Source organism: Vidua macroura, chromosome 10 (genome assembly GCF_024509145.1).
Source record: "Vidua macroura isolate BioBank_ID:100142 chromosome 10, ASM2450914v1, whole genome shotgun sequence".
NCBI lineage: Eukaryota > Metazoa > Chordata > Aves > Passeriformes > Viduidae > Vidua > Vidua macroura.
Genome location: NC_071580.1, coordinates 24,224,756 through 24,237,020, shown reverse-complemented (window position 1 = coordinate 24,237,020; position 12,265 = coordinate 24,224,756). Strand labels below are relative to the sequence as shown.

At 45.8% G+C, this 12,265-nt stretch overlaps 1 protein-coding gene across 1 annotated transcript in view; it reads right to left on the bottom strand.

The window, feature by feature from the left end:
* The window catches only part of LOC128812426 (vesicle-associated membrane protein 2-like), a 41,841-nt gene extending 40,615 nt beyond the window's left edge, over positions 1–1,226 (bottom strand). The window contains exon 1 of the mRNA XM_053986832.1: positions 1,152–1,226. Within this exon, the coding sequence (XP_053842807.1) occupies positions 1,152–1,153 (2 nt within the window). The 5' untranslated portion in view covers positions 1,154–1,226. The remainder of the gene's footprint in view (positions 1–1,151) is intronic.
* Between the last annotated feature and the right edge of the window lie 11,039 nt (positions 1,227–12,265).

Below are 12,265 nucleotides of genomic sequence, written 5' to 3'. Positions count from 1 at the left end.
CAACACGAATAAAAGCTTCTTGTCTGAGATATTATATAGGAAACAGCATTAAAGACAAAAGCTAACATTTCAGAACATGTGATTGCAGACTCTATTTTGAAAATGCCTCCTGAAGAACACTTGATTATTGGAAATATTTTTAAAGCAATTTAATCGCAGATTTCCAAGAGAGTCTGCACTCCTCATGTTCTCGGAATCAACCAAGCTCCAGTTCTTACAGGATCACCCAGTACCAGCACAAATGCCTGTTTGTTTGAGCATCTCCCCGGGCTCTCCCTTAAGGGTCACTGGGAACGAGCAATGAATTGAGGCAATAGTAAAATGATGCTTTCAGCTGCCTGAATCCTTTTGTGAATGAAGAAGGGCCTGATCAATTCCTATTTACCTCAGCACACTCCTGGTTTCAGAATGGACTTTGGGGGTTTCATCGCTGCCTAGCAGGGAACGTTAATGCTTCCATTAATGCTCCATGTAAAAACTTGGAACAGGTATTTGGAGAGATGGGAACAAGAAGGAACAGATTACTATCAAGCACTGCTGACAGGAAGCCATTGGCACTGGAGAAGGTGAGGCTGGACTGATCAGACAGCAACCGTCTGCGAGAGAACATTTCATTAAACACGGAAAACAAACAGGACCCGTTTGCCGGGGAGCAGCAGCGCCGGGTGACTCATGCAATTGAACCACCCTGACTCGAACCTGTTGAAGATCTTGGCCCAGCCTTCCCTTTTCAGCATGAATCCTACTAGAAACGTGTCAGTAACCCCCGGGCTGCTGGATAAACACGCAGAGAGCCCATCCGTGCGCTCAGGTGCAGCGGCAGCAGCGGGTCCGACGGGCGGTGCTGCCGCAGCTCCGAGCGCGGCACCTGCCGAGCCCCCGCCCTGGCAGCCGCGTCCATCCCCGGCCCGTGTCCGTGTCCGTGTCCATCCCCGGCCCGTGTCCGTGTCCGTGTTCATCCCCGGCCCGTGTCCGTGTCCATCCCCGGCCCGTGTCCGTGTCCGTGTCCATCCCCGGCCCGCGTCCATCCCCGGCCCGTGTCCGTGTCCACCCCCGGCCCGTGTCCCCCCCGGCGGCACGAGTGACCCCGGTGCTCTGCGGGAGGGCCAGCAGGGTGCCCAGGTCCCCGCAGCCCTCCGGCCGGTACTCACATGGCGAGCGGGGGGCGAGCGGGCTGCGCTGGCTCCCTCTCCAGCAAAGATGGCTTTCGGCTCCGCGCCTGCTGCCAGCCGGCTCCTACTGTTGTAGGCACTGTTGTTGGGAGAGGAGGGGTAGGCACCGGCTACTGAGCATGCCTGCGCCTCGCATCACAGGCTGGGAGCAGAGGCGAGGCTCGGAGTGCCCCCTCCACACCCTCTGCCCGCGGGAGCGCTCCCGGAGCCCGGAGCGGGGGCAGCCCCAGCCCCGGCCCCTGCCCGCAGCGCCGGGGACAGCGCTGGGTGTGGTCACCGGAGTGGGCTCGCTGCGGCCGGCAGCCTGCGGGGGTCAGGTGGAAACCGCGGAGTGTTTCTCTAACCGCCTTCTTTCTGCCTCTCCTCGCTAGAAAGAAACATTTTTAAAAGGAAGAGAATGACGGAAGGTGCTGCCGTTCGATCCCACGCTGTTGCGCGTGTCGTTTCATCCACTTGTGGATGAAAACCCACAGAGCAAATCCAGAGACAGATAAGATACCAGATCAAGCACTGATTCTGGAAAGGTTATGTCTCAGAGGAAGTACAGCCCTTGCTTCTGGTTTAGACGTCACCTCACACTCACCCTCAATGCAGGCATCCAGCCTCACCCTCCATGAACATCAGCACCTCCTTGGCATGCCCCATTCCCCTGTGCAGAACTGAAACTCTGAAACAGCACATGTTCTGCATGCAAACCAAGGCCTTCACATACTCTGAACAGAGGTGAAGGAATAAGAAAGTCTGCATGGTTTTTTAAGAAGTGGCCTTTAACACTGCTGCCCCAACGATACCTTGTTCACTTGTGAAGAGATGCCTCACCTGTCACTGCCTTCACTAATTTTCCATGGGTGTCAGTGGCAGCCAGCACTGGCCATTCAAACCAGGTATTTGGATAAGGCAAGTAGCTTTGCTAGGTAGCTTTGCTAGGTACCTAGACCTCAAATCTTGGGGTGCCTGTTGGGAATAAAGTGCAACAGTGTCATCAGATCAAATCTGTGTTTTCTGATGTGGAAATCTAAGAAAAGGTGAATTGTTCCTCAAACCAATAGGCAAAGGCACCCCAGTTACTGGGAGTGAGCAAGGCATCAATCCCAATTTCTCAGCTTGTTATCAACCAGCTGAGTATTTTCATGCCGAATGTAGCCAGGGAATGTGACAGCACCCACAGCCCAGACATCAGGACGCCCAGCTATTGCCCAAATCTGGGCTCAGGTGTTATCACAGCCTGACTCAGATGTAAGCCATGGGCTGTCAGCTCTGAAGGGATCCAACTCCCTGGGGAAGAATGGAACTCCTCAGAGTGACAGTCACAGGAGCCTCTTCCTTCTCCTCTGCTGCCTGAGAGCTTGCTCACTGCATTAAAGACTCCTCATACCTCCTGCCACTGGATTCTGTCTCTTGTGCTGGAGCCAATTATCCGCATGAATGAATAAATGCCACTTTGACATTTTGGGCACCACTTCGAGCCTTAGGTTTTTTGCTCATTTATCACACTGATGAGAGCCTGGCCATAGAAACTTTTCCTGATGGAAGTAGAAAACACTTCAAACTATATTTTCTTTATGTAAAGATGGAGTTTCAACCTATTGGTACACCCTGATGACAATCAGGAGATTCCCTGATTACCTTCAGGCTTTATCCACCCACAGATTACTTAGCTCAGCATTTCTCATCTGGACTTCCTCTGGAACTCTTCCCTTCCGAGGAGAGTTTACTTTTCAGATATCCTAGACAAAGATACATTTATGTCACATATTATATATCTGATTGTTTATATGATACATTTATGTGATTATCTGTGTGATGCCACAGCAGCACCCACACTCAGGCTGGCACCAAACACAGGCACCACCTGCCACCAGGGACATTCTCACCTTCATCTTTAAACCCAAGCCACACCTGAATATTGAGAAAGTAACAAGTCATGCCTGGCTTGTGAGGCCAGGAGCTTCTGGGACAGAGAGACCTTCCACCAGACCTTTCTGCCCTTTCTGTGGTCTCACTTCCAGTCATCATTACATGCAGGGTGGAACAAGTGCTGGTGCTAGACCAAAGCTCACAAGTCTTTGGTCTAAAAAAAAAAAACAACCCCAAACAAAAAACCTGGAAGACTCCAAATCCAACACATTGAAATCTTTGAAATTTTTTATTATACAAACTATCCAGAGCAAATGATACAGTGTTTGTGCTGACCCCATGCCACCTTTATCCTGATTGAAGGGGAACAGAAAATATCCACACAAGCATAAAGGTGAAATGGCAGTCAGGAAGATTAGAAATCAGAAATTAGCAGAAGCGTTCCACTACAGGGAAAACACCTCAGACCTTGTGAAGCACAGTGCAGAATCAGCTGAAGCTACACCAGTGCCCCAGATCATCTAGCCGTGGCTTCCTCCAGAGTGGTACCAGAGAGTTCTCTAAACCAAATTAAACAACATCACTGCACTGTAGCTGCTAAAAATAGAATTTCCTACCAGCTAATGAAGGCATCACCATTCCAATCCAAGAAGGCTCACGATCCTGAGGAAAATCCACAGCTGATCTGGGGGACATTTCCTTTAGCCCTACATTCCCTGGATCTTGCAGACTGCCATTAAAGGCCACCAAAGCCTTTGGTGTTAGAAGAGATGCAGAGACACCCTGTGGTGGCAAAACTAATACGACCAGAATGAATTCAAACAGCTTAAATTTCATTTAAGTCACAAAACTGAATCAGAAAATCTGCATCCTGGTGACACAGAGAAATTGTCCCCCGGTTGCTATTCAGGAACTTTCTCTGGAACTCCTTTCCTGTCTGGCATCTTTTGCTCTGTCTGTTTGCACTGCCACAGAGATTTTCCCTCTTATTCTGTTTGGTGTAACAACAACAGCAGGATCAGGGCTGGTGCAGTTGGAGGGATGGCTATGGAAATGCTCCACTTTTGGAAATAACTTCCTACATCTTCATCCTGCCCCTCTTGGGTATGGAAAACAATCAGTCTGCTTTGTGAACTCTTGGGGTTTTACCCCATCCATAATTTGTATTTTGCCCTGAAGCAAAATTTTGCTTATGAGGGCAGTTTCAGAGCCACCAATACACTGCTGAGGATGTTCCAGAATGAGAGCCAACCAAGCACCATCATCAGTGGAAATCAATTCTGGCATCTGGAGTCCTGCAGGTGCTAGAGCTTGTTTATAATTATCTAGGGGCAACCTGGAGATAGAACACTGAGGCTCCTGAAAATGTTATGAACTGCTGTTACATGATCTTCACCTGAGAGAAATGTATTTTCTCGTGGATCTGCAAGTAGGATCCCCACTCAGAAGAGTCCTCATGTAGTCCATAGCTTTATGGAGTACCCATACAATAGAGTAAATCTCAGGGCCAGCCACAGTAACACTGGTACTGGTTACTTTGGCTCACAAAACAAAACACCATTAGTGCCAAATAAGAAAGGGGAGAGCAATTAATTGGTTTATAGAAAGCAATGGTAATTAAGTTTCACAAGATTTAAGGAGAAAAGAAAAGCAAGAGAAATAAATCAATTATTCAAATGCCGCATTTTCAAATCTTCTGATCTGGCAATGTATTTAAACAAGGTACAGGAGGAATTCCCCCTAAATCTTCAGAATATATGCCACTGGAAACTCAGCATAGCCAGAGAAATTAATCTTTAAAAGAGAAATTAAACACTATACATGTGCAAAGTACATTTTTTTTCCCAGAAACTGTTGTCTGAAAGGATAAAGAAAAGATCTGTTCCAAGTATCTTCAATCCTTTGTCACCAAGTTCTACATGTTTATTTTAAATGGCTTGTTTTCTTCTCTTGACTTTTTAGAAAAGTGGAATTGGTACTGAATGACCCAGCCTTTGCAGCTCACTTCTCAGAAGCAAGGCAGATGCCTGCCTGCCCAGTTGCTGCCTCTATTAGCCACAGGTGATCTGTTCTGCAGAGCTTCACTTCAGCCACTGCTTGCCTAAAATGGGTCTTGTATTTGCAGATTATTTTGTCACAAATTAAAACCTCAAGTCTGTATTTGTGGGGTGTGTAATTTTCTTTCACTCACAATTTCTATTCATTCCTTCACAGCATATTAGTGCTTTAGTGATAATTTCCTTTACAGGTCAGTGAAGCATTCGTAATTCCTCTCAAAAATTGTCTTTTCTGCCATTTCTCTGAGGGATCCAGGTCCAGCTTACCTGGGTTCTGTTAAAACCCTGAGTAGCTCATTACCAAGCCTGAGTAGCAAGGTGTGATGCTCTGTGCTCCTTCAAGGGATTGACAATTCCTTGTTAATGTGTATTAATGGATAATTTTGAAAACTTTGCAGGTGTGATCCTGCCAAGCATTTGTACAGTGGGGCCCACTCCCTCCTGCCTGTGTGTGTCTCTATGGTAAAAACTGGGTACAGGGAACTCTGCTTACAAGTCTGTGAGGGGCTGAGGAGGGAGAAGAAGAGTAAAAGTTAAAAATGGTTGCCAATTTTGTTTTTAAGCCTTTGTGTGGTTTGATTTAGAAGATTTGTGGGAAATATTTGTAGCAGGCAGGAACAAGACAACAGACAGAGGAGGGGGGGAGCGTGACCCTCCAAGTCAAGCGACCAAAAGTTAACGCAATTACCAAATATGAAATGTGGAGCAGAGGGACTAATTCGATCAGAGGGGCCAAAGGGATAATTCTTGGAGACAAAGCACTGCAACGCGGAAATGCGGGCTTAATCAACTGCTTTATCAAAAGAAGAAGGAAACAATTTCCAAGCCTTAACTAAAATCCCCAGCTGTTTCTTCATCTTTTCAGGGGTCTGTTTTTGCCTAGCAGTGTTTGTTCCATCTCACATTTATTTCACTGCTTCTGGTCCCTGCACAAAGCTGTTTCCCTGGCTCCTGGCTCTTTGCTGGTGTCAAACAAGCTGCCTCTGCTCTTGGTTTAAGGAACTCCTCAATCATGAAAGAGACCGTGCAGAGGGAAATATTCATTCTATTTAATGTCCAAGCCTACTTTCCATAATTATCTGGAATAGAACAAGACTATCCAGAGTCACTTTGTGCCTGCAGGATTTTTCAGAGCAGGTATTTGCTTCATCTGATGGAAAGCGGCTGCTCAGTGATCTCCACTGAACTCCTGCGTGCCTGGGACCCTCTCAGGTCTGTAAAGCAGCAGATCCAGACTTCACCAGGTACAATCCAGCAAAGCAGAGGTCTTCAGACTCAGACTTCTGCTTCCAGCTAAGCAGGTGCTGCTGGTATGACAGATAAAATGAGCTGGCACAAAGGAAAGAAAGAACTGACAGAAGAAAGCACAGGAGAGGGGAAGCACGGCCGAAAAAAGCGAGAGCGGCTCCTCAAGAAGAGATTTTCTCGACTGAGCCTCTTCTCTGGGTCTCCCAAAAAGAAATTGTAAGTACATCCAAGATTATATTTTGCATACATTTTCAAACAAAAAAATTGTGAGTATTTCCAGAGCAGCTTTGGAAGAGCCACAGACACCTTGTTACCTCTGTTGGATTAATGTTTCACAAACGAGGAAACAGAGGCTAATTAAACAACATGAGCTAAAACTATTAAGTCACTGGCAGCACTAGAGATGAAATTAACTTCTCCAGGTCTTGTGTGTCTGTGTGTTTATCCTACATCCATTTCCCTATGCCTTGAGCAAGAGATTAGCAGGGACAGCATCTCTGTTTCTCCAGGTACACACCAGCCACTGGGACAACCCCACTTTGCTCCAGTTTTTGTTGCACCAGAGCTGTAACTCCAGGGTGCAATGGAAAATGTCAATGCATGGGCAGCAGCAAAACTCACTGTTCAACAAAGTTAATGATACTTGAAATTTCTGAAAATTCATAATTAATGCTTGTGTTCCTACAATAGTGCCTTTATACTTACTGTTTTCAGTTAGAAGGAGAAAGAAGGAAATGAAACGAAAAGACAAACAAATAATAACTATTTGGCTTTTTAACCTAAGTAAGCAGAGGCAAAAATTATTTTGAACTTACTGCTCTGTGAATGTATTCGTTTTGAGTTATCATAATCATTCTTACGGGATTTGAAATTTTCTTCTTGTGTCTTTCTCCCTGGTATTATTCTTCCTTAACATGAAGTAAACTGAGTATATGCTAAGATCAAGGAGGGGTTTCCAAAAAGTGTCTTTTCTCATCCAAGAGCTGTTTTCCCTACAGATCTCCTAAAAGGAGTCTGTCTTTGGTAATTATCATGAAATTACCGTCTTAGCAGGAAGTGCACGCAAGTCTCCACAATTACTCAGCTAACTGCATTAGGCTTGATAGCCACAGCAGCTGGTTGCAGGCTCCACAGAAGATTAAAATACACTAGCAAGAAATGAACCTGAGAGCCAGATTTTTCCCCCAGACTGATCTAATTGCAGCACAATTAATACCAAGGGCTTGGTTTTGGGATTTTTTTTGCTGCACTGCTGAGGAACTGGACTAGAAACATAGTCAAACATCCAAGAAGTGAATTACTGCTGTGAAATGTTCTGTGTTGTTCATAATTTCACTGAAGAGTGCATTCAGGAGGCAGACAAATACAATTGAAACAGTAAAATCATGTTTTCTGAGCATTGATCCTTTTTTGTAAGTGATAAATATGAATTTTCCCCAGTTAGAGATAAAAGAAAAAAAATTTAAAATTGAGCAGTGATCTAGTAACCTCCCATGGTACTCCCATTTTAATGGAGAGAGAGTCAGCCTTCAGACTTTACTGGACCTACTCCTAGAGACACAGTGCATGGCAGTGGTTTTTAAATGCATTCGAGCCATGAAAGCTTACAGACCTTTCACAGCAGTACAGCCAAACCAGATCATCCCTACAGTCAGCACTGATTCATGAGCTCTGTAAGGGATTGTGTAGGTAGAACAGAAGGGTATATAATTCGATCAGGAGAACCTTCCTTTCAGCTCTTCCACCTCAGTGCAATCCTGGCCAGCATTGTTGTGCATTGCTGGTGCACACAAGTGGGACAAGAACCTTTGTGATGATGTAGGGGAGCATGGGGTCAGACCCAGAGCTCTGTGGAGGTTGTCCTCCTGCAAACACACAAGGCTCATGCCACAGCCGTGCACAGAAGAGCTGCGCATTGAAGCTCCTACTCCGTTAGCTGATGCCGCTCTTTTATGGTTTTGTTTAAATGATGAAAATCCTTTAATAATTCTGTGCTCTAAAACTAATGGCTTGTCACTGCCACCACAGCACCAGAGCCAGACTCTCCATTTTTTCTGTCCATCCCTGTTTTTTCCAGGTGGCCACACACCTGGAAAGGGTGTCACAGGTCCAGCCTCTGGAAGGGTTCATAAATCTAACGACTTAGGAACTCACTAATTCTTCTGCTGCCTGAATCCATCCAGGAGTGCACGGGCTGAACTTGTCATCTCTGTCTGTGCCGGTTGCAGCGCCCAGGGAAGGAGCCCGCTGGCCGAGGACAAGCGGAGGTGCTGGCACAGGAGAGGCTCCCGGCGGCCGCAGGAGGAGCCGTGCTCGCTGGCGCAGCCCGGAGCCCCGCGGCGCTCCGGGACGATGTGTCCGAGCTGCGAGATCCTGCTCTGCCGGCCCTGCGGCACCCTGCACTCGCAGCGCGGCTTCATCGCCCACAGCCTGCTCGACCACTACGACACGGCAGCCCTGCCCTGCTGACCGCTCTGCCGGGGGTGGAAGCTTTGGGGGCTCTGAGCGCATCCCAAGCCCAAAGCTGGATCCATCGCGATGACGGATCCCGGCCAGGCAGCAGCTCCGCGCCGCCGCAGCCGCCCCGCAGTTCAGTCTGTACGCACCACTCATTTAACCAGCACAACCCGGTAAACAGAGCTGTAACCTAAACATCTCTCAGCTGTTAAGGACAGGGAATTGTTTCAGAAATATTATCTGGAGCTTTCCTTTTCTTCTCAAGGAAACAAAGATTATCCCATTGAGCTGCAAACGCGAGTGTGACGATTACACGCACAGCCACTTGCAATGCCTTTCTTTGCTTGTTGTTCGTGTTGTTCGTGGTCTAGAATATTAAACGTTTTATTTTTAAATAAACTACCTCTGAGATGCAACTTTATGGGGGAAAGGGGCTTCTAGAAATTGTCCTGGCCACAAGGATTGCAGCTCACATCCAAATTCCCTCCTAGAATTTCCAAACCTTCACAGGCTTTCAACATTCCACTTGTGATCCTGCACCTCGCCTTCAAAGGAGCAACGACAATCACAACTCATGAAGTATTTAAGCCTTCTTTGAGCTCTTAAAAGCCTGACCAGTATTTTTAAGTAGTTTTTCAAACAGTGTAGTACAACTCCAGACACCAGGCCAAGGCTCTGGGGCAGGGCAGGTGGCATTAAGGTCCAGGTGTACAAAAGACTTTACCACTGTGGAATTCCCAAGGAGAGGTGAAGGGTGGAAGTAGCCTCGGGAACAGATGGTCCCAAGTCTAGCAGCATGCACCTTTTCCTCACATGCCAAGGGGCACACATCTATGTGCAGGATTAATTCCTTGCTCTTTGGTAGAGAACAGGCTAAGCAGACTTCGTTTCCCACAGCTATGAATATTTATTTTATAAATATTAATGACTGTGGGTTCTTTTATTTAGCCAAGCAGAAGAACACAGGCTGGGATGTTTGGACCTTCATTTCATCTCTCCTTTTCCTAAATTTGAAAGTAACAAGTCAATAGGGAAAAGGACTCTGTCGTTCCCACTCCTCTTTTGGAGCTGTTCCATTTTTGTTCGAATGAATGTCTGGTAAGGTGACTGGAATCCAGTTTTTCCTATCCCTAGGGAATACTTAGACTGAGCTATGACATCTATTCTCGTGTTTTGTTTCCAGCCCCCCAGGAAAAGTTTCAGCAGGAGGAGTTCAGAGCCACATATACAATATTCTGTGCTCCAGAGTATCTTGAACAACAGTGCCCAGCTCCCTTTGTGGAATGTCAGACACTCAATGCTCCTCATGCAGGAGGTACAGAGACCATTTCAGGAATTAGGAATTTCATGTAGGAGAAAGCCTTAGGCAGGATTCAAAAACTGAAATGAACTGCTGCCAGGTTCCTCCCTTCTGCCCAGACTTCACTGGTTCTGCACATTGCCAGCAAGTGCCCAGACCTCCTGCCCAAATGCAGACTTCTAAAGCCAAGAAGTGAGATTTTACGAACACCTTTGTGCTACAAGGGCCTTAATCCCTCCAAAACCACATTTCCGTGGTGCTTGATTGTCACTTCAGTTCATTTTAAAAAGCCAACCAGGTGAACCAATGCTCCTGGCAGGAGCACCTCCCGTCTCCTCCACTGGGCATGGAATCATGTTTGGGGAGAGTAATTACAACATTTTTGTTATGCACTGAGGCAGCACCAACAGTTTTGTACTCGATTTCTCAGCAGCTGGTGAATTACTGCACCTTGCCTGCACTGGCTACCAAAATCTGCTGCAGAGATCTGCTTGGTGCTGTGTTTGTTCCTACCACACCCAGGTTAATGCGTGTCCATTGAGGTCAGGCAATAGAACCACACCTTGACCTTAGCCTGGCTTTAATCTCGTCAGCCACAGCACAGTGAACCCCTTTAGTCTCCAAAATGCCCAAAGCCCCCTGCAAACAGTGAGGCCCAACAGCAGCAGGACACTGGCAGCACCTACTGACACGTGTGCATCAGAACAGCTCTGCTCCCTCAGCTCTTGGAGTGTCATGCCAGACAAGTAGTTTTTAAAATTATTATATCTTAGCAGAGGATTTCAGGCTTAGATTTTAAAGCTGGCTCAGACACATAATTACACTAATACACTATATTGTGAAAGAATAATAACAGAAATACTGATTACACATTTAAAAGATTTAGGCTTGAAATCATCCTACAGAATAAAGCTACAATATAGCCTGACATATAAATTATTAAGAGCCTCTACTATTTAATTATCTGATTTCAATAGCTCTGGGAGATTAAAAAGGAATATTGGACTCTTTTATATTAAATACAGGAATGGGCTCTGTCCAAGGCATTTGCTGGAATGTGAGTGACTTGACAAGAACCAACACCCCACTGCCAAAACAACCAATACAAGCACGAGAGGGAAAGGAGGCAGCTCCACAGCTGAGGGGCAAAGCCATGGGAGCTCCTTCCCTGGAAATCCAACACAGGACAAGCAGGAGTGTAAAAGCAGCAGCTGTCACCGTTTGTTACAAAATAAATTATTCAAGGTAGAAAGTAAACCCATCAAGTAACCATGCAATCAGTAATAAATGAGAACAAATAAAGATCATTTACACACTGCATTTCAATTTCAGCTGTGGTTTTTAAAGCAGCCCAAGCAGCTTTCCCCTCTGCCAGATGCAATGAAGGCCTTGAGAAGGAAAAGTCATTTTACCAGTGGACATATACAAAGAAAGGTAATTAACATGAGACCATATGAACTGAAGTCCAACACAAAATCTTTAAATTCTCTTATTATAATCTAACCATTTGATGACTTCTGAATTCAGAAACTGGTCTAAAATAATATGTTCCAAATTAGCCCAAATTAATGTACCAATTTAGTATTAGAGCTGGATATTGTGAGGAAAGTACAGAAATAATCAATGGACTGATGTGCCAAAATCCAGTCTTCTTTTGGATGACAAACAGTGTCAAAGTCTCCTTTGACTTTTCACAAAGCAGTTAATTTGTTTGTTTTCTGAATGAAAGTCTGTATGCCACAGGCTGTAGCAAGTATGATGAAAACCAGGGAAAAGGGGTGATCTTTTCACTAATACAATTCAGCAAACCAGGACTCAGAACTTAACATGAAGGTATCACAGAATCAGCTTTGGTGACCTGGTAAATGCTGCTTCCTGCCAGGTTCAGCTCTGAGAGGTCAGCCTGGGAAGCATTGCTGTGAGATGGGATCTCTTCTCAGCTATTTGAAGATCAATTCACAGGAGGAAAACACGTCATTGTCTTTGCTGCCAAACACAAAAATAGACCATTTAACTCGGCTCTAACTTTCTTTTCCCATTCTTGTTAATTAATTGCCAAGAGTAAACATAGAGAAGGTAAAGACAACCGAACACAACACAGCCATTGAAGGGCTATTAACCAACACAAACACTGAGCAGAAGCAGTATTTCTTAATCACCTTTAAATATTCCTC